Raw genomic sequence first — 20,696 nt, forward strand, 5'->3', positions numbered from 1 at the left:
GGGACCCCTGACTTGGAAGCACCTTCCCTCCATCCAGAGGCCATGTGCCACAACATCCCAATCCTATTCTTTCCCTGTGGGATCACATGACGTTAGAACTTTTCTATACATAGCTAGAGATGCATGTGAGGTTACATATTCATCTCTGAGAGTCGGGAAATACGGTGTACTTCAAATCCCTGCCCCCCAGCCCTGGGTCCAGAGGCTTCCCTTATAAAACAGGAGACGGTGAAGGAAATAAATAAGGAAGGGTCTAGAGATGGGAGAAGAAACAGATAGGAAAAGCACCAACGGAGGCTGTGGCGATTTGCCCTGGCCAAGAAACGTGGTTAGGGCTGCGGGGGTCCCTTCCCACAGGCCCCGGGGTCATTCCCACCGTCTCCCTGCCAGTTGGTTTTCCCCTGGGTGCCCATGAGAGGCACTCACATGCCACAGGACACACTCAGCCCTGGAACCACGGACCGCGTTGGGTGCCCAGGGAGCCGAAAGCCCAGCAGGCCGAGCTCAGGCCTGCTTATTCACGAGAGGGAGAGAAGCGGCAAATTAAAAAGACGTAGACGCGGAGAGACTAGGACACAGATGCCTCCATCAGGGCTCAGGGGAAATCATAGAGCTAAAAAGAAGGGAGCAGAAAGGGCCCGGGTCCAGGCGGCGTATGAGGACCCACAAGAGCCACGGGAACCCCAGCTCTGATGGTGAGCGTAAGAACCAGCGAGATGCCGGCGGGAAGAACACGGCGAGCCTGTAACACAGCAGCTCTTGTCGGGCTGCCGTTGGGACATCAAGTAACCCCGCGCCTCGCGGGCGACAGTGGACGCCTCTCCTGAGGTGGGGCGTGTGCCCTCAGAGTGTCACGAGCTCCTGGTGGATTCAGCCGAGTAACCAACCAGTAACCGCTTGTTTGTCGCAAATCCCGCCCCCGTCCCTGTCGGAGCGTGGTCTAGAAAGAGAGCCACTCTGGACAGTTTGGCGTATTCTGTGACAGAGATTCTTGTCGGTGGAACAGGAGGGCCTGTTCCAAAGAAGTAGGTCAAGGGAAAATGTGGCCTGCCCACGCGGACGGCGTCCTTGACTCGTTCCGTTTTCCATGCCGGCCCTGGAGTCCAGTTACTTGGACACTGAAACTCATGAGAACCCTTAAGTAAACAGCAGAGTTTTGTCATTTCCTTCCACGAGGAAGATCCAAAGGGCAAGAAGATAAGATGATTTTAACAGATGCTGGATGGAGGGAGGGAGGAGTGGGAGGACGGATGAGTAAGTGGACCGGCCATCTCCAGGTTTGCTCCGACCCCCTCTCCCTTCTGTGTCTATATCTGAAGACCCCGAGACGGGCTCCGTAACGTGCAGGGCCCAGCGCGGCGTGAGGACGTGGGGCTGTGTGTCCACGGCTCACGACGACAGCCGCGCACAGGGCCCTGGCACGTGCCACACTCTGTGAAGCCGTCCCGGTGGCCCTCCGTGGCCAGACTTCCGCCTCCTGCCCCAACCCCCGTCCCCGTCAGCAAGTTTTCCGGAACACTCCCTCGCGTTTCCCCACACCCGTTGCCTCCTACCACAGCCTCTGAGGCCAGACCGTGGTCCTTTAACATGTTTGCTTCTCTGCTGGGCCCAGCGCCCTCCTTCCTCAAGCCTGTCCGCATGCTGCTGCCACAGTAGTTCTGTCCGCTGATGGGTGGACGCCATCCCCTCCAGAAATGCAGAGAAAAGACCTTCGGAAACAATCAATTCTCCCACCCTTGCCACTTGAGATTTCTCTCCAGCATGAAGTTTCCGTGGCAGACGGGAACGCAGGTGCTGGAAAAGCAGGTGTGTGCGGGGCACCTAAATGTCACCCCTTCGGGGCCCCCCCAAAGATCTGAAAAATGTGACCCTGCCGACATGTCTCGTTTCGTTATGTTTTGTTTTTTTCACCTAATGGCACCAGAGGTGAAGGCTTTCCCGAGGGAAGCGATCCGTCTTCGGGAAGGGCTCCCTGTGCTGTATGCAGCCTGTCGTGGCCAAGGTCGGCCTGCGGGCTTATCGTTGGCCCAGAGCAGCCCAGACCATGTTTTATGGATATTGCAATGATAAAGTCCGACGCCTTTTGGCCGGTCCCTGGGCCATTGATCTAATTTGCAAGCCATTAACATTCAGCCAGAATCAGTAATGAGGCCCCGGTCACAGCAGGCTGCTAAGCCGACCCCCGCCCCCGCCCCCCCCCCCCCCCCCGAGCCTGGGATGTATCCCTAGTAATTGTACTGAAAAAGCTACTAATTCCAATGTAATCGCTAATCTGGGTCATAGTTAACATCAATAAACAATTTCTAACGTGGGCAGGAAGGCTTGTTTTAGGGGTTGCAGAAGAAAGTGGGAAGGCAACCCTTCCCCCTCCCACACTGGGTCCCTCGCTGCCCGGGACAAGATCCGAAGGGGGTCGCGCAGCTGTCCTCCAGCCCCCGCCTCTGCAGGGATCCCCCGGCTCTCGGCCTGTCCCTCTGGGCTGCCCCCCCCCGGCCTCACCACTGGCCCCCTGGGCTCATCTTGTCCCCGTCCCCATGGCTCCCCCGTATCTGTCCCCACTTAACTGATGAACGTCACCCTTGGGGGTTCGTTTCTCGCAGCCTAGAATTCGGCTCTTAACAAGTGCTTATGGCGTTTTGGTCTTTTCTGGTTTTCAGCTCGCTCTGTTTGCGAGGTTGAATTTAAGCTTCGGATGGAGAGACTCAGCCTCAAGATGGTTGTGGGTGATTTGCCCAAGGTCACTCAGCAGGCCGGAGGCACGGAGAGAAAACTCAGGGCCAGCCCCAGGAAGGCGGGGTGGGGACCCACCATGTCCCCTCCAGAGGGCCTTTCTGGCACCGGGGCCAAGGCTCTTTCCTTCCCTGTCTGTGCTGTTCCTAACGTGCGGCCCTGTGCTCTGTTCCTGCCTAGACCTCCCCGTTCAGATCCTCAAGCCCGCGACCTTCACCGACACGGCACACTACCCCTTGCTCCTGGTGGTGTGAGTATTGTCGCCTCTTTCTTTCTCGGGGTCCTTGCCGGGGGGGCTCAGTAACAGCACGGAAAACAACCACCGCGCCCATAGGAGATGGCGAGCTCGAGAAAGGAGGTTGCAACCTGCAAGCTGAAGGCAGGCTGGCCGCCAGCAGGTGGCAGGCCACACTCACAAGTCGGGGAGCCGCCCGGTAGAGGAAGGGGGGCTCGAGCCCCGAGCCCCGATCCACTCCTGCTCGGGGACCAGGCCCAGAGGACGGACAGCAAAGCTGGTCCCGCAGGCGGGCAGCACGTCACAGGACAGAGGCCTTCTGAGCACCGCCTCCCCCTCCCCCCCGGGCACAGGTCCCCCAAGAAGTGAGGGGACCCGGGGGGGGGGGGGGGGCGGGCACAGCCGACCCGCTGGCCTCCCCAGCTGGCACCAGGGTGGCAGGGCCTGAGCAGCAAGCTGCCTTGAACGCTGCTCCTCTGCCAACAAGGACTTAGTTCAGACGTTTTGTTTGTGCGTGAATGAACCCTCTGGCGGGGTCTGGAGAGCAGAGAGCCGCTGTCGCCACCGCTGAGGGGGTCCCGACCGGGGACAGCACGCTCTCACGGGCACCTCAGATGCTGCCTAGCTGCCCTGAGGCTTAGACAGGGGCTGGCCTGTGCCCCCCGCGGGGGTGAGGCACACGCCACCAGACGAAGCACTGTCCCCACCCCCCCGGGGTTCCTTCAAGGCAGGGGCACCAGGGAAACGCTGACGAGGCTCCGGCCTGGCCTCTTGGAGCCACTGCCCCCGCGGTGACCGGAAAGAGTCCGGGAGAGAGTGGGGCCGTCCGCGGTGCTTTAGGAGTGAGCGGGGTCACCCAGGTCCAGTGACCTGATCAGCCCTGCGCTCCTCAGCTGCTCCTGTCCTCGGGCCTCGGCCCTCACACACGTGCCCGCCGCCTGGACCCCGCGATCTGGTGCCGTGTCGCAGTCACCCACCCCACCGTCTGCGCAGCCTTGGCACGCTGCCCACGGCCACACACACCCCTCTCCCACACGCCCACACCACACATCTGCCTCTCTCACACACACCCCAGACACACACCTCGTAGGTACACACGCCCCTGCATACACACTCCTCAGAGGAGTGTAGGGGAGGAGAGGGGGGAAGCCCAGGGGAGGGGGATGCGCAGGGGGAGGGAGGGGGACGCGCAGGGGGGAGGGGAGGGGAGAGGAGTGCGGAGCGCAGGGGAGGGGGGAGCCCAGGAGCGGGGAGGGGGAGGGAGGGGGGAGGAGGGGAGAGCGCAGGGGAGGGGGAAGAGCGCCGGGCCACAGCGCATGCGTGAGGCAGGGCCTGTTTTGCAGGGACGGCACCCCCGGGGGCCAGAGCGTGGCCGAGCGGTTCCAGGTGAGCTGGGAGACGGTGATGGTGAGCAGCCACGGGGCCGTGGTGCTCAAGTGCGACGGCCGCGGCAGCGGCTTCCAGGGGACCAAGCTCCTGCACGAGGTGGGGCGGCGGCTGGGCGCCCTGGAGGAGAAGGACCAGACGGAGGCCGTGCGGTGAGGCCCCCAGGGTGGCGGGGTGCTCAGAGACCATTCGGAGGGCGGGGGAGGGCAGGGGAGGGCAGGGGAGGTGGGCGGTAGGTGCGGGGGCGAACAGGACCCAGGAGCGTCTCCCCTCCTCGCCCTAAGGACAGTGGGAAGGGCCCGAGCGCAGCGACCGCGTGCGCTGCTGTCCCGGGAAGGACTCAGGGGCCTGTGTGCCAGTCCTGCTGAGGCTGGCTCCCACACAGGAGGGTGGATGGGAGGGCCGTGGACTTGGGCGGCACCGCGCTCCTCCCCGTGGAGGGTCCAGGGCACAGGCTGACACGCTTTCACCGGGGGTGCCATCCCATCCCCCACACGCCTCCCGGGCTCGTGCTCCGCGGTCTGGACAGTTCACTTTCCAGACTCTTCCAGACGGATCTCGGATCTCTCTCGGTTCTGAGAAGGCTGGTGGCCCGTGGCGGGCGGGCAGTCGGATCACTTTTGAGTGACTGGGACGTGAGTGATGAGTGAGTGGTGCCCCCTGCTAGGGGCGGGTGAGGACGCCCCCTGGCTGAGGACATGATATGTCCAAAGCCCTCTAAGTGCCCCATGGAAAATGCAGAGAGGGGGAAGCTTCTGAGGTCGCCTCCGGGATGTTTTTGCCAGGGAGCAGGCACACCATGGCCACCGAGCTTTAAAAATAAAGAGCCATTAGGGGCCCCCGGGGGCTCAGTGGGGTCGGACTTCAGCTCGGGTCATGATCTTGCAGTTCATGGGTTCGAGCCCCGCGTCGGGCTCTGTGCTGACAGCTCGGAGCCTGGAGCCTGCTTCGGAATCTGCGTCTTCTTCTCTCTGCCCCTCCTCTGCTCGTGCTCTGTCCCTCAAAAATAAACAGTAAAAAAAAATTTTTTTAATTAAAAAAAATAAGGAACTGTATTGGCTCTGAAATCTAGAGTGATGGTGGCCTCGGGACGGATGGACACACAGACCTGGCCATGCCACTCAAAGCCCGGCTCTCCCCGTCCCCCTGCTCAGCTGGCCGGGAGGGCGTCACCTGGAGTGACTCTCCTCGTGCCTACAGCATGGCTACCAGGAGCACCTCATTCCGGGCCTCTCCGTTCGCCTCCAAGAGGTTGGGGAGCGAGCCACCTCCAGAAATTTCCAGAAAGGAAGGGAGGAGCCTCCCCAGAAGCCCCCAGCCAACCTCTCCTTACGTGCCCCTGCCCCAGAACCCGTCACCGGCGAGAGAGAGGTGTGGGCCGTCACCCTGAGACCTAAAGGGTCCCCCCATCCCTGCTGGCGGGGGAAGGAGGGTGGACAGCCACGTGGATTCTGTGCGGGAGGGGCGGAGCAGTGGGGGCGGGGCCAGCCAGCAGGTGTCCACCGAGGGAGGCCCCTCCGGAAAAGGGAAGGGGTGCGGAGGGACTTTGTCAGCAGCCCTCTCGGATGGTAGCAGGGCCTCTGGCTCCAGGGGCCCCGGAAGGAAGGACGCAGTGTCCTTCAGGCGCACCCGCGGCCCGCACCCCTGCAGGCGCCTGGCCGTGTCTAGCCTCTCCCCTCTGAGCACAGGGACCAGAGAGCAAAAAGGCTGTTTCACACTCTAGGCATTTTCAAAAGTAAGGAATTGATCCGGCCATCTGTTCAAAAACCAAGGCAGAACCCGTTCCGGAGAGACAGCATGTCAACCGACAGACCAAGCTTCCCAGCACCAGAATACACAAACTGATGAAAACCTTACAGCCACCTTGAGACACGCAGGAAGCCGAGGCCCAGGGTTCGCCCACGCCAGGGAGAACTCTGCAAGCTCTGTGTGCGGTCCGGGTCTGCATTTTCATTTCAGAGAGCAATCACCCCGTGGTATCAGAAGTCTGAGAGACCCTGAGGCTGGCCCACCCCTTCTGTGTTCTCCCGTCTTCGTCCACCTCGTGTCTTGTCCTGGAGCCCCACTGGGTCAGCAGCTGTCCTCGCAGCCGACGCGAGCGGATCCCCTCCCAGGCCCGGCCGCTGCGTTAGGGGAGAGGGCAGCCGTGCGGCACGGGGCGGAACCACACTCACGCTCACGGCACAGGCTACAGAAGCAAACAGCCCTGCCTCGGGGGCTTCTGGGAGGAGGTGGCCTGTGGGCAAGACCTCAAAGGATTACTAGGGATCTGTCAGGCCGAACGCGGGAGATACACATTCCCAGCGGAGAACACATCGTGAGCGAAGGCCCGAGGCAATGCAAAGGCACTGCTGTTCGGGGCACGCTGAGCACCGGAACACCACCGTGTGCGTGGGCCGTGGGGGAGGTAGGACAGGGCTGGATTGTGAGATCCCTCCCACGTGGTCCTGAGGAGCTGCTGCTTGCCCTGTAGGAGCAGTTCCGCAAGAGGGGTTTTCAGCAAGGAGGTGGCAGGGTCAATTTGTTGTTCGGAACCGTGACTCTGGCAGTGGTGCAGCAAGTCGCGCGGGTCAGCGTCCTGGCGCTCAAACTGAGTCGTTACGGGGGGCAGACGGGTCACCGTGCAGTTTGCGGGGGCGCGGGCAGGGTCAGGGACAGCCAGTGAGGCTGCGGTAGCCACAGCAGGAGCAGCTACCGGCCCGGAAGAGAACCTCGGCCACGGGGAGGGGGCACCTGACGGGGGCCGTGCCCCCTGCCCGCCCCCTCCCCCTCCACTGGCAGAACCCACTAGACGCCAGAGGACACGGGAGCCATTGTGGCTGTTCGTAGGGCTCATCCTCGGAGGCACCGAGCTCAGTGGAGCCCCGTGGACAGTGAGCAAGGGGAAGCGGAAAGGAGGAGACGCCCGTGGGGACGAAGAAAGAAGAGGGTGGGGAGCCGAGGAACCTTCCCCAGCCCTGGCTGCTACGTGGGTGTGGCCTCGTGGCCCCCAGAGACCAGCCCAGCAGGCGGGGCGACTGCCCCTGGCTATCAGTGCCCAAGCTGTGGCCCACGGGGGGTCAAGGACAGACCCACCAGGAGGGCACGGTCCCAGCCGACTGGGCAGGACCACGGCGTCTGTGAGTGGGTGCTTTGGGGACCGCCAGGTGGCAAGGTGGGGTGTGCCTGGGAGGCGTTTCGAGGCAGAGTCCCCAGGCTGGTCAGCGAGTGCACGCGGAGGTAGGCAGGGTGCCCTGCCTCGGAGCCGGAGTCAGGAGCCCCCGCCTGTCGCACCGAGCTGGAAGAAGGCGCTGGCCATGTTTCTCCCCCCTTCCGCCACCGTTGCCCCCTCTTTCTTGCCAGATCCAGGCTCTGGCTGGGGGCTTCCCCCACTCTGAGGCAGCCATGTGGACCGTGGCACCTGTGTCAGTTGGGGTCCCCAAGAAGAGTGCCAGCGTGGACTTAGCAGACGGTGTCGGCCGGGCTGTTTGTGAAGGATGCCGGGGTGGCCACCAGACTGCAGTGGAGTCTGACACCGTGGAAAGGGGAGGGGCTTGGAGGACAAAGCGGGTACAGGGGCTTCCGGTGGCAGCGAGGCTCTGAGAGTCCCCGCCAGCATGGCGGGAGCCCATCGCCGAGACAGGGCAAGATCCCATGCCAGGCAGCCGGGCGTGGCCGTAGGGCCCCTGCCGCACTCAGTCCCCGGGTTGGGATGCTGTGGACGCCACGGAGGGTCAGAAGATGTGACCCCCGGTGGTCGGCAGCCCCCTCAGGGCTGCTTCTCTCAAGGGAGGAGGGACGGCACGCAGGGTGCAAACTTGTACCCTGTCCCCCCCCCGAAGTTCCACACCGCCCCACAAACAGCCCCGCTCACCCAGGACCCCGTGCCGCCATCTCCCAGGTGTTCTCCCGTCCACACGGTTCCCACCCACCCTGACCAGCGCACGGCTCCCCCTCGGGTCCCCCTCGCTGCGCTAGGCTCCTTTAGCAGTGACCACACCACACAACGGACATACGTCCCATCATGCCATATCATCAGTGCTGCTGCCTTGTCACCGTGTTAGTCCGCCCTCCCCCAGGAGACGATGCATCTTGAGGGCTGGAGCCCATCCCCCCTGGGCCTCTGCAAATCAGCAAGGAACCAGACTCAGAGCACGCTCCATTAAGAAAGACACCCATAGGGCACCTGGGTGGCTCAGTCGGTTAAGCGTCCCACTTCAGCTCACGTCATGATCTCGCCATTTGTGAGTTCGAGCCCCGCATCAGACTCTGTGCGGACAGCTCAGAGCCTGGAGCCTGCTTCGGGTTCTGTGTCTCCCTCTCTCTCTCTGTCTCTCAGAAATAAATAAATGTTAATTTTTTTTTTTTAAAAAGAAAGCACCCTGATGGGTTCTGCCTCTGCTTTTCACGAGGCCTCAGACAACCCCAGTAATAAAAAAAGCGCTACCTGCATGTGAAATCGGGCTCTCCTTAATTTGCAGTTCTATTGCAAATTTTTCACCATAAAAAAATCATCACATGGGATTTGCTCGGTTGGTTAGTGAAAATAGAAGCACAAGATAATAAAAATATTTGGTATTGGAAAAGCAACCACTCTTGGAAGACTCCAGAAAAATGAGGCTCATTACCAAGGTTTCTGCCATTTAGATCAAGAAGTGAGCGGCCAGGTAATTAGGTGAAGGGATTTCCAGACCCTGGGCCGCCTGTGGACTTGGAAGCAGAGCTGAGAAAGGAAATCCAAGGTGTTTTCCAAGTTGGAATGGAGCCCTTTGTGGTGCACATCGCCCACGCCACACTCCGTGGTCCCCACAGACTGCCACGTGGATCCCAGCAAGTGTGATCTGGATGTCCAGCCGTGGGGCAGCATCCTCATGGGGCCCCCCGGCGGGCTGGTTGTGAAAGCTGGCTGAGCCAGAGAATCTCACGTGTGCCCAAATGCACGTCTGAAAATCCAGGGTTTGGGTCTCCAGGAGGGTCCAGATACGTGGGCAGAACTATGCAGCCCATGACCCAGTGTGTGTGTGTGTGTGTGTGTGTGTGTCCACCCGCACATGTGGACCTCCACATCCCGAGTCTGGCAGAGGTGATTGGAGGTCTATGGGGCTACCATATGACGCCCGCACAACATTTTTCAAAAACAAGTTTATTAAAGTGCTGTTAGTCCCCAGGGCTGGAGCATCACAGTTGAGGTGTGTTGCCTTTTCTCTCACTTGAGTAACTTTCTGTGGACCTACTTGTCGCATCTGTCCCTTGTTTCCGGATCCTGCTCACGCTGTTAGTATTTCTGTTCAAATGCCGAGACACATTCGTAACCTGTCCACTCCGGTTTTCTACTCTTTTCTGCTCCTGTGGGGCTGGTCGTCTCAAGGACCAGCTTCAGCTGTTTTCGCCACCTTCCTCCGTCGGAAAAGTCGGGGACATTGCTGCTTCAAGCTGGGCCCTCAGCCCCCAGGAACTTGTGTCCATTTACCTTGGACGTTGGCCATGGAAGCGTGGTGCTGACCACGGAGGACTGGCCTTGTCCTGGGACGCGGGGTGGGGGAGTCATCTTAAGGAAAAAAATTGTCTCTGAGGGCTGGTACCCAGAGTTTTAGACACCCTTCAGGCTGAGAAGGGCAGTTATCAGGGATGGGGTGGCTCCAGCCTGCCAGCAGAACACAGAAAACAGAAACAAAGGAATAATCCTCAAGAAGCAGATAGAAAACAGAAGGAGCAGTGCAGGGAGGGGCTCTGGCAGCGGGGTGTATGTGTGGAAGGAAGCAACTTGCAGAGATCCGGAAAGCAGCCGGTCACATGCCAGCAGGTAGCAGGACTCCCGCTGCTGAATTAGGGCCCGGAAACCAGAAAGATTCCCGTCATTTTGTGGGGAAAAGGGGTGACCGGGGAGAGCAGTGAGACTCTGGCAAGGGCAAGGCAGGACCTGGACAGCGCCGGGCAAGGCAGGAAGCACAAGGCAGGGCTGAGTCTGCCACCAAGCAGGTGCAAGACAGGGACCCCACCCGGGAGTTGGGGACAAAGGACATTGCAGGTGGATTGGGAGCCCGGCACCGTGACTCCAAGCACAGAACCAGAGTGTCTGTTCTCCAGGCCAACCCCGCAGGACGCGCCCAGAGTCTGGGGTGGCTAGAAGCCACATGGTCCAAGCGAGGGGCAGACTGGAGCAGAGGACAGGGACCCCGCAGGGCCTGGTCTCCGGATCGGCATCAGCTGCTTTGCATTCCTGGCTCTCGGTCGGCCAGTTTTACACACCTGGACAGCTCCTGTGAGGGCACTTTGAGGTTTCTAACATGGGCAAGCTACCTGTGCGCTGAATAGAGAAAAGCAACAATTACCTTCGAATTCCAGTACTTCCTTTGATTTACATGGGGGGGTCTTCGTGCCTGAAATGGTGGGAAAGCACGGCTCTGGGCCACCATGCAGGTGCACAGTCACTCAGCCCTCTCTTCTTTGGCCTTGCAGGATGATGCTGAAGGAACAGTACATCGATAAGGCGCGTGTGGCCGTGTTTGGGAAGGTGAGCCTGTGCCCAGCACCCATCCCATCGAGAGCACTGCCGTCACCCAGGCCCAGTGTGATTTGCTCAGAACGTCTCTCGGCCGGTGCTATAAGAGCAGTTACGTTTTTTTGAGAGCGAGAGGTTGGACGCTTAGCGATTCCAGCAAGGGGAGCCACCATTCGGCCAGCTTATTTATTAGAGTTTCACTCTCTCTGTTATCTAGAAGGAAAGAAAAAGAAGCCAGATTCATTCGGTTCCTAGTTACTTTTCTTATGCAAGCCTGCCATGGTGCCTGATGTGGTGCCCCAGGAAACGAGGGAACGCAGGAGCCTTTATTTCCGCGTATCTTTATGTGCACTAGTCAGGTTAGCTGACATAGAAAGAGTAGGCAGTTCACGTTCCTCAGGGTGGCCCAGCTGGTGCTGTGCAGGTCTGTGGGGGGCCACCTAGTATCACCTGGGCGCACGCCCCCCCCCATTCTTAGACAGCCTGGATCCATGAGCCTTAGACTTCGCAAGGCACAGGCACAGATGGATAGACACAGATCCATCGCCCCTCCAAGGGGACACTCAGAGCTCAGGCCCTCGGGGAGCCCCTCAGTGACCGCAGTGCAGGTGGAGACTCGAGCGGTAATCGGGAATCACAGGACTACCTCTAATGTCCTCGCCTCTGGACCTTCCGTGCCCAGCGTTCTGTGGGGCCAGTGTACAGTTGAGACATGGCACCACTGGGCGGGTGACCCCAGACACCCCTCCCACACCCCTGCTGGCACCACCAGAGGTGAGGCGGTAAAGGGGAGGGCCCAGGGGCTTCTCTCTCAGGCGCAGCATTCTGGAGCTTCATTCCATGCTGGCGGAGACCCACTCACTGCCCGAGAGGGGCTCAGAGCCAGTCGGATCATCTGTAAGCGTAACTCTGGGCGTCGGCATCTATCACCCACCCGCACCCACCTGGGAAAGTTGCTGCCCTACGGACTGCCTGCCGGGTCACGGCCCCCGGCCTGGGCCTGTCTCTGTTCAGTGCTTGCCCCTCCTCAAACACTCACACAGCCTCTTGAGACGGGCTTCTTTCACTGAGCAGTATGTGTTTAAGGCTCTTCTCAGGGCTCCATAGCTCGTTACTTCTCTGCACGGAGTAATAGCCACGTACCACAGCCCATTGGTCCGTTCACCAACTTGCAAGTTTTGGCAATTATGAATGAAGCTCAGGGAACCCTCCACGTGCAGGTTTTTGTGCGGATAAAAGTTTTCCCCTCCTCTGAATAAATACCAAGGAGCACGATTGCTGGGTCACAGGGTAAAAAGTGTGTTTAGTGTCGTAAGCAATCCCCACGCTGCCTTCTAAAGTGGCTGCCCCGTGCGGCATCCCAGCCGGCAGTGAGTGAAGGTTCCCTGTTCCACGTCCTCACCAGCATTTGGTGTTGTTAGTCCACACTTTTTTTGAAAACAGATGGCAGAATGACTTTAAGGACTTCCAGATTCCACTGACAATGAAAATTATTAACCAGAAACCAAAAAGACACTTTTACTGTCATTAAGATAAGACATTCGTGTTGTGTTGAAGGAACGCTATTAAGTTATAATGTAACGAGCGTATGGGTCATAACGGTTAATTCTGCAGTGACTTTGGCACAGCACGGGCTACACACAGAGTCTCTGTCAGGTGTATGGCTCCTTCACACTCGATCCTCCCACCCAACACACACACATTGACACACCCACACACCCACATGCACAACACATACACCCACACCCCCACACACACGCCTTCCCATACAGAACACACAGACCCCCCCGTGTACACTTATGTGCACACTCATGCACACACAGTCACGCACATACACAGACTCACACACACATACTCCCTACACACACACACACACACGCCCACACAACACCGTTAGCAGCCCCCATATCCTTAACATACCTGGCTGTCTCGAGCCCGCGCCCCTGTCCCTTCCCACCGCCGCTCATCACAACATCTCATCTGTGTCCCGCTCCTCTGGGATCTGGAGACAGAGCACATCTGAACCAAGCAGCTTTGAAGGTGCCCGTGGCAGATAGCCTGTGACGTTTCACTCTCCCCGGAAGGCCCGCGTTCAAGCAGGGGCCTGGCGTGCCAGCCCCAAGGTTGAGAAGGACCTGCCGTGCCCCCTGTCGGCCCTGAGCCAGGCACTCTGGCCGACCAGTCCCTGGGCCCTTTGACACAGGCTCCTTGTTGGCCCCTGACGGTCACCTCACGTGGCTGGGTCCGCTGGAGTCAGGAAGGCAGCACGAGGCACTGCAGGAATATGCTGGTTCGGAAGGGGCCTGACGAGAACCTCACGCGCAGCTCCTGACCCGCGACCACAGCTCCCGTCACGTGGCTCCCACGACCCCAGGCCCACAGACGGGAGGAGTGCCTCATGCAATATCTAACTGGCAAGGTGTTTGCCTCTCATCCTTTTTTGCTTTTTGGCAGAAACTACATGACAGTGGCCGCTGAGTCGCTGACCTACGTCGGAGGCTGTTGTCGTGACGGAATCCTCGACACGTTGCCCACTTGTCCCCCTTTCTGTCTCTCGCAGGACTACGGCGGGTACCTGAGCACTTACATACTCCCAGCGAAGGGTGAAAACCAGGGTCAGCTTTTCACCTGTGGCTCTGCTCTCTCTCCAATAACAGACTTCAAGCTCTACGGTAATGGTCTTGACGCGACGAGGCCCCCGCACGGCCCCATGCCTCCCGTCCCGCCACACTTCCCCTGCCTCCCTTGCTTCGTGCACCCACGGTGGGTGGGAGGCGACCCGGGCTAATGAGAAACCTGGACAGAAGCCTGGGAAGGGGAGGGAGGGCTTCCAGTCACTTGTTTGGATGAAACCGGTCAACCCCCCGAGACCCGTAAGTCACGTTCCTGACACACGAGACCAGGAGCTCGAGACCCACCCAGGGGTCCCCTCGCCGACCCCTCCCTGGTGCCCCATCTCAGCACCCGGGACCCCGTGGACTGTGAGGACCTCTGACTCCTGCAGCCAAAAGGCTCACAAAAGACACGTTGACAAGGTGCTCTAATGCCGACTTGAACTTGTAGTCCCAGCACTCCCCCGCTCCTTCAAACACGTAATAATTTAAAATTCGTTTTCCCATGGGAATACATGTAACGTATTTCAGATTTTTTTCAACTCAGACTTTCTTAATTTTTTTAATCATGCGGGTTCAAAGGTGCCTGACTCGGATGCACATAAATGTACCATCCTGCACCTTGATTAGGTCACAGCCCCAGGTGGGGGAATCCTCCAGTGCCGTCTCCACTTAATTAAGGGTGTCCCTGTGACGCCTGGGTGGCTCAGTCGGTGAAGCGTCCGACTTCGGCTCAGGTCACGATCTCACTGTTTGTGGGTTCGAGCCCCGCGTCGGGCTCTGTGCCGACAGCTCGCGGAGCCTGGAGCCCGTTTCGGATTCTGTGTCTCCCTCTCTCTCTGCCCCTCCCCCACTCATACACATTCTTTCTCTCAAAAATAAACAAACAGTAAAGAAACAACACCGTCAAGTGAACATTAAAAAGAAAATGAAAGATCCCCCCTGCCCCCTGCAGAAGTGTTTGGTGCTTCCTCCAGCCTGACTTTGCCGACAGGCAGACGTCAGACCCTCGCCCAGGACCGGACGCAGACATGCCTAGTGTTTAAAACCAAACAAAACAAAAACAGAAAAAGAGCAAATCCTGATGGCAGTCTGCTCTTTGGGATCTGTAGCCTTTCCTGTATTTGAAACAAAGTGAGGGATTATCCTGCTCACGGGGTTTCAGAGTCACTGTTTCACACGGTTGAGGTTTTGCTGTATTGCTTAAAAGCCGGCCACCAACTCTAAGACACTCGAATGTTACCGGGGTGCTGTCTGATTACCTGCGTGAAGCCCCGCAGGCTGAGGCAGTGTTTTAGAAACAAACGTTTGCCCTGAAAGTGTGGGTGAGCCCACCCTCCCTGTCCCAGCCCCCTGCCAAGGGCGTCCCCGCATCGGGGGGCTCGGCACCGGCTCCCCTCGGGTAACCCTGCCCCCCTCTTCTCGTTTCCAGCGTCTGCGTTCTCCGAGAGGTACCTGGGCCTCCACGGACTTGACAATAGGGCATACGAGGTACATGTGGGCAGGATGGGGAATCGGGCGAGCTCGGGCCGCCCCTCCGGAAATCCTCTCTCGCGCCCCCCTGGCCCCCGGCCCAGTTCTGGGACCCACGCTCCCTGCCCGGGCCTGCTGGGCTCCCCCTCTCCCCCGCCAAACTCGCTCTGAGAAAACCTTCCACCGGGCCGTGAACGCTGGTGAGCGGGGCCTCTCCCGGGTCTGTCCACTTTCCCTTTCTGGCACCCGAGAGGCAAGGAGGGGGGTTAGGAAAGTCTTCGGACGGACAGAGGGTCTGTCCCGGGATCCACGGTCGTCGGCACGGGTGACTGCCGGTCCCCTCATCCAAGGCTGGTTCTGCTTTGGGGAGATAAACCCCTGGTTGGGCTACAGAAAAGTTCTCCAATACCACCTGCCAGGCCATAGCCACCGAAGTGACTCAGTGCAGGTGTCACCTGGGTGTTTCTTCAGCGGGGTGAGGGGGGCAAGAGGGGGAGGCCAGACTTCTGTTGCCCGGAGGACCTGGCTTCAAAGCTGGGATTTGCGCGTGGACCACGGGACTCTCTGGCCGGGGTGTCATCTCCCAGTGGCACCGGCTGAGATTGGTGGCCCTCTGGGGCCACCTGCCGTGGGCGGAAGGGAGCTCTCCTGTGCCCTCTTCTCTTCCACCCCTTCCTCCTCCTAAGAGGAGCTCATGCAGGGAGGCTTCTGGGACGCTCTGTGCGCTCCCCTCCCCTGCGAAGCCCCTGCTTCTCCCGGGACGAACACCTCGCTGGCTGCGGTGAGGCCCACTAACTCTGTCCCCTTGCCCTGCCCGTGCAGATGACCAAGGTGGCTCATCGAGTGTCAGCCCTGGAAGAGCAGCAGTTTCTAATCATTCATGCAACCGCTGACGGTGAGGACCGGGGACGCTCATTCCCTGCATCGCCCCTGATGGTGTGCTGGGTTTAACCCGTACTGTCCTCTTTTTTGTTTTCTTTAACAGAAAAAATCCATTTCCAGCACACGGCGGAACTCATTACACAGCTAATTAAGGGGAAGGCTAATTACAGCTTACAGGTACAGTATTCGCACACCCACTCTGTTCCACGCTTGGAGAGACACATTCTTCTCGTGGAAAAGGAACTGATTGGTATTCCGTTCATCCCGTGTCTGCAGACGCACCCGTGTCGCGGCTGTCAGAGACAGGCCGGGGCACGTCGGGCCAGACGAGTTAGCGAGTGCTTATTTTCTCCACTAATTGATGCTGATGGCTCGGTTCTACACTCGAGCTGTGTGCAAAACCCCTGTAGCACCCCCCCCCCCACCCAGTCCCGCGGTGAGCAAGGTCAGGACAGCCACCACACCGCCACGGTGAGGCTGGTGGTGTCCCTGGCGGGTGACAGTGGGACTGTTGTCCCAGTGTTGACCAGAGCAGCATCCTGAGGGCCTTGGGGGGCTTTACACGTGCAGGTCCTGAAGCTTCTCTCACTGGCCTCCTGCCGGACAGTACCACACGTTAACTAAATTCTGGAGGAATGTTCCAGAATCATCTGTGGCTGAGCGGCCGTTAGAGTGCTACCCTTCCATGAAACGTACTCACAGCCTCGTTTTCCCTGGCATCCAGTAGTGGCCCAGCAGCTCAAGGCTGGGCTTTTTCCAGCAATGCACAGTGCTGCTTCTGGAAACATCTTCCGTTTCCTTCTCGACCAGGGGTTCCCTTTGGCAAAAAAGACCCCGATGGTCTTTTCAGGTCCAGGGATCAATGGGAGATTTCCTCCCCTCAGCACCCATCAGCCCTCAGACAGCACCGGCCCCAGCACCGACCGCTGCCTGCCTTCTGTCTCCAAGCCCCTGGCCTTCTGGCATCGCTGTCTTGTTGGAGGGACGCGTGTGTCCCTGCAAGGAGGGGGCTTGGCCTGAGCTGCTGAAGGGGGAAGAGAGGACTTGGTTAATGTGACCTCTGAGCTCACTTTGCAAGTGTTCAGATCGTAGTGAGTTTGATAGCTGCCGGGGTGTAAATACATTTTATGCACCTAGCGCAGCCGTGGTGGGTTACAGGGTCAGTCTCCGTGTGCGGGTGTGGATCGCTCGCCCAAGAGGCAGACTAAGCGAAATCGGCAAGCTTTTGAGCAATATGCATTGTAGACCACACTCGAGACAGCGAAAGGGATCCACGCCCAGCACCGGGCCTGCAGGCACAGCAGAGGTTTTCACAGATCCTCAGTGAATTTGCAACAGTAAGCAACTCCAGAAAAGGGCACAGGGACAAGGGACCCGGGTAGGAAGAGACGTGCCTCCTGCTCTGTGTCCTTCTGTACCACAGACATTCTACCGTATACATAATAGCTCACTCCCATCAGTAATAACTACTCGAAAGTAACGGTGAATGCCCGCCTCCAGAGACACAGAGGAAGACAGGATTCAGAATGCGGGAGCCAGCAGGTGTCACGGGAAGAAAGTGGGCTTCCAGGTCAGCAAGACTTGGCTTTGAGTCCCTGCCGGAACAGGTGCCTTTGCGTGGAAATGGTGTGGCGCCTCTAGGATATGGGGACGGCCATTCACATCGTCTTCTTCGCGTTCCCCGTGTCCTGGCCTCGTTCTAAATGCTTCAGGGAGCATAACGGTTAATCCCCACAAAACGATATGAGCCGGATTCGGTCACAGTAATCATCTCCACGTAACACAGCTGGAAACTGAGGCCCAGGAAGGTTACCTGCCCACGGTCAGAGGGCGAGCCAAACGCGGGTGGCCGGGCCCCAGAACACAGCAGCAGGATCCGGCCTGTGAGGGTTGTAGAGAGAGCACAGAAAGCTTCCCGTGTCTTTGGGGATCCTGGGCCCTGGGGCCCTGGGCCGGAGCCTCTGTGGTCCCGGACCTCGGATCCGTCCTTGCTGCAAATGCAAACCAGACGGACGGCACAGACGGCACCGAGTCTGGTGACCAAAGCGTGGTCTAATTTAGGCACCCGGTGCCCTGAGTGCCCTGACGCCAGCACTGGAGGGGTTGAGGAAACCCATTGCTCGGGCCGACTCCAAGCCGCATGTGGTGCCCGGGCCGTGCTGAGTTTGGGGGGGGTGGGGGGCGACCACTCCAGCGGCGAGTAACCTGTCCCCGCCTTCCCCGCAGATCTACCCCGACGAAAGCCATTACTTCCACAGCGCCTCCCTGCACCAGCACCTGTACCGGTCCATCATCAACTTCTTTGTGGAGTGCTTCCGGATTCAGGACAAACTCCCCGCAGCCACAGCGAAAGAGGAGGAGGAGGAGGACTGACCCGGGAGCCGGAGCCAGAGCCAGCCCTGAGCACGGCGGGGGCTCCCCCTGGAACAGTGTGCGGCCGGGACCCCGCCCCCCTCTCCCGCAGAGGCCGGGGCCGGGGCAGCAAGTGTGATTTCCATAGCATGTGTCCCGAAGGCGGTTTTGCTTCAGAAACCAGCTCCTTCCCAGGCCGAGACGCATCATCGCCGCCGCCGCCGCCGCAGCAGCATCGCCTCCTCCTGGCCCCAGGGTGACCGGTGCATCCCCCGGCCCCTCCCCAAGGAACAAAGGACGGACAGCAATGCAGAAATCGGCCCTTAAATCCCAGCTCTCCCGCAGTAGCGCAAAGACCCGCCCTGGCCAGCGGCCGCGTCCACATGAGCAGTTTTCCACCCTGTCTGATACACCCACGCCATGGAAACGACTATAGCACAATTATTTTAGCAGTACTTGTTCATAGATCGGCTCGCTCCTTTCTGTAATTCGGAGATCCGGCGTTGTCAGGGCTGAACCCGGTGTTCCCGTAGCTTCGCTAATGGTTAACCTTACGGAATTAATTCGTATTTTTCTATGGTTTTTACCTGGCACTGTCTCGGGTCACGGGCTGTCTCTCCTTCTTTGTGTCTCTCCTTCTTTGTGTTCTTTCTTGGCTTTGTTTGCTTTCTGTTCTTCGGTCCCCGTGTAGGCTTTGCACTTGTTTGGATAAAGAAACACATCAGAAGCAACGAACTGCTCTCTCCTCAAGATTGTCTTGAGACTTTGTGCAGAAATTTCAAAAACCTGAGGGGAACGAACATCCAGTACTATACTAAAAAAAAAAAAAAAATCCTAAATAAAACTTCTTTCCCACGAAGCTGCATTGGGATTTGGCTCAGACTCGCACTATCCACGTATGTCTTGTAGCCTTTTTCCCCCTGATACCTTGTCAAGGCTTTTCAGATGGCATTTGGTTAAAAAAAGGTAAAGACTAAGGGTGGACTCCATCCCCAGGTCTGTGTGCGTGTTCAGGGGACAGGCCTGGGAAGCGTGGGCGCGGGCGGTGGCCTCCCGCCCCGGGGACGGCTCGGTGGCCCCGCCACCGTGCGCCAGCAGCCTGTCCACGTGTCACACACCCTCCGACGGGACGAACCCCCGGTGCTCCCGGTGTCTATTTCATTTCGTTGTATATAAAGACGGGATCGGGCCCCGGCCCTCCACCAGCTCATTTCGCCTGCATGCCGCCGCTCTGTGGCTGACCCGCACTCCCCACCAGTGCCAGTCGGAAATGCACCGATCACTCTTGTTTCCCTCGGAGCTCGTCGACCACCTGAACGGCAGTACTGATCTCTCCAGCGTCCGGTCCTGCCGGGGGGTCCTTGACATGCCGTCGGCAGAGATTTGTCCGCGTCGCTTTTCGGTGTTTGAGGGCGTGGGTCTCGTCTCCGTGAGTTTGCAATGTCAGTTGCAGTTAGCGCCATTGGAGGGTCTCCGTCACCGGATTTTTTCGGGTGAGACGTCGTCACTTGCGAAAAGGACCCGACGCGTGAGCAGCCGGACCGCTGTGAGTGCTACGTGACCGTGCTTTCGCTATTCTCAGCGGGCTTGACCGACTGCAAAGCCGACTAGGTCCGACAGGGGAAGCCAGCTGTGGCCGCGAGATCTGGCAGGAGGGGAGTGAGCATGTGGCATACTAGCGTTTGTTCATCCATGGAATAAAACATTATTTTACCACTCGGATAGCTCTTTCCTTGCTTATCCTCCACCATCTCTGCTTAGGAAGTGTGCAAAGCGTCACGTGTCTCAAGGTACTTACTGAGCCCCAACCATGGATGCCTGTCCCCAAGAGCCTGGTGGGCGGCAAATAAAAACCGCACCTGTCACAGTGGGGTACGCACGGAAGGACAGGAGCACTCAAATATGTCAAAAGTCCCAAACCAACCAGAGAAAATGAATTTCAGTCACGTCTTTAAAGTTTTAGGGTGAGGACACAGAGATACTCCCTAACACTAAGAGCAAACCTGGCTCTCAGTCGAGACCGCAGCATTGCCCGCTAGAAAACTAGGAAAGCCTCCATCTCGGTGGCATTCCCTGGCACACGGGCTGCCTCGCTCTCAGAGGTGTGCACGCGGGGGTGGGGGGCGGAGCTCTATCCTCACTGGCCTGAAAACAGGCCCCTCCCTCTCCTGCCTGACTTAGCAGCGTCCGAACGATGATTTTGTGAAGGCTTGATTGCCTTCTGGAAGCCCCGTTAAAGCCCCAGTGTCACAGAGGGACTGGAAAGGCATTTCAGGCCTCCTCTGGCCGTCTTCCATTAGCACGTGGTGTGAGTTCTTAGGATAATCACAGGAGACACCGGGAAGCCTGGTGAGATACTGGATACGCAGACGGAGGATGTCCCCAGATCATATGTAGACCCAGAGCTCTGACCCCCAACCCACAGCCACCAGTCGGGGAAGCCAAGCCGCGGTCTGCAGCCACCAGCCCCAAACGGCCAGGCCTTGATCAACACCCGCCAGCTTCCCTCGCTCTCGCCCCCACCTCCAACTTAGGACTGACGGGG

General features: G+C 58.9%; 1 protein-coding gene across 4 annotated transcripts in view; it reads left to right on the forward strand.

Moving 5' to 3' along the window:
- DPP6 (dipeptidyl peptidase like 6) overlaps positions 1-19,873 on the forward strand; it is a 945,711-nt gene extending 925,838 nt beyond the window's left edge. For all 4 annotated transcript variants that reach the window (XM_043590488.1, XM_043590487.1, XM_043590485.1 and 1 more), the window contains exons 19-26: positions 2,911-2,980; positions 4,309-4,503; positions 10,790-10,844; positions 13,393-13,504; positions 14,877-14,935; positions 15,740-15,812; positions 15,903-15,976; positions 18,026-19,873. In XM_043590488.1, coding sequence (XP_043446423.1) covers positions 2,911-2,980; positions 4,309-4,503; positions 10,790-10,844; positions 13,393-13,504; positions 14,877-14,935; positions 15,740-15,812; positions 15,903-15,976; positions 18,026-18,172 — 785 coding nt within the window. In that variant the 3' untranslated portion in view covers positions 18,173-19,873. The remainder of the gene's footprint in view (positions 1-2,910; positions 2,981-4,308; positions 4,504-10,789; positions 10,845-13,392; positions 13,505-14,876; positions 14,936-15,739; positions 15,813-15,902; positions 15,977-18,025) is intronic.
- The last annotated feature ends 823 nt before the right edge of the window (positions 19,874-20,696 follow it).

This window comes from Prionailurus bengalensis, chromosome A2, assembly GCF_016509475.1.
Source record: "Prionailurus bengalensis isolate Pbe53 chromosome A2, Fcat_Pben_1.1_paternal_pri, whole genome shotgun sequence".
NCBI classification, from domain to species: Eukaryota; Metazoa; Chordata; class Mammalia; order Carnivora; family Felidae; genus Prionailurus; species Prionailurus bengalensis.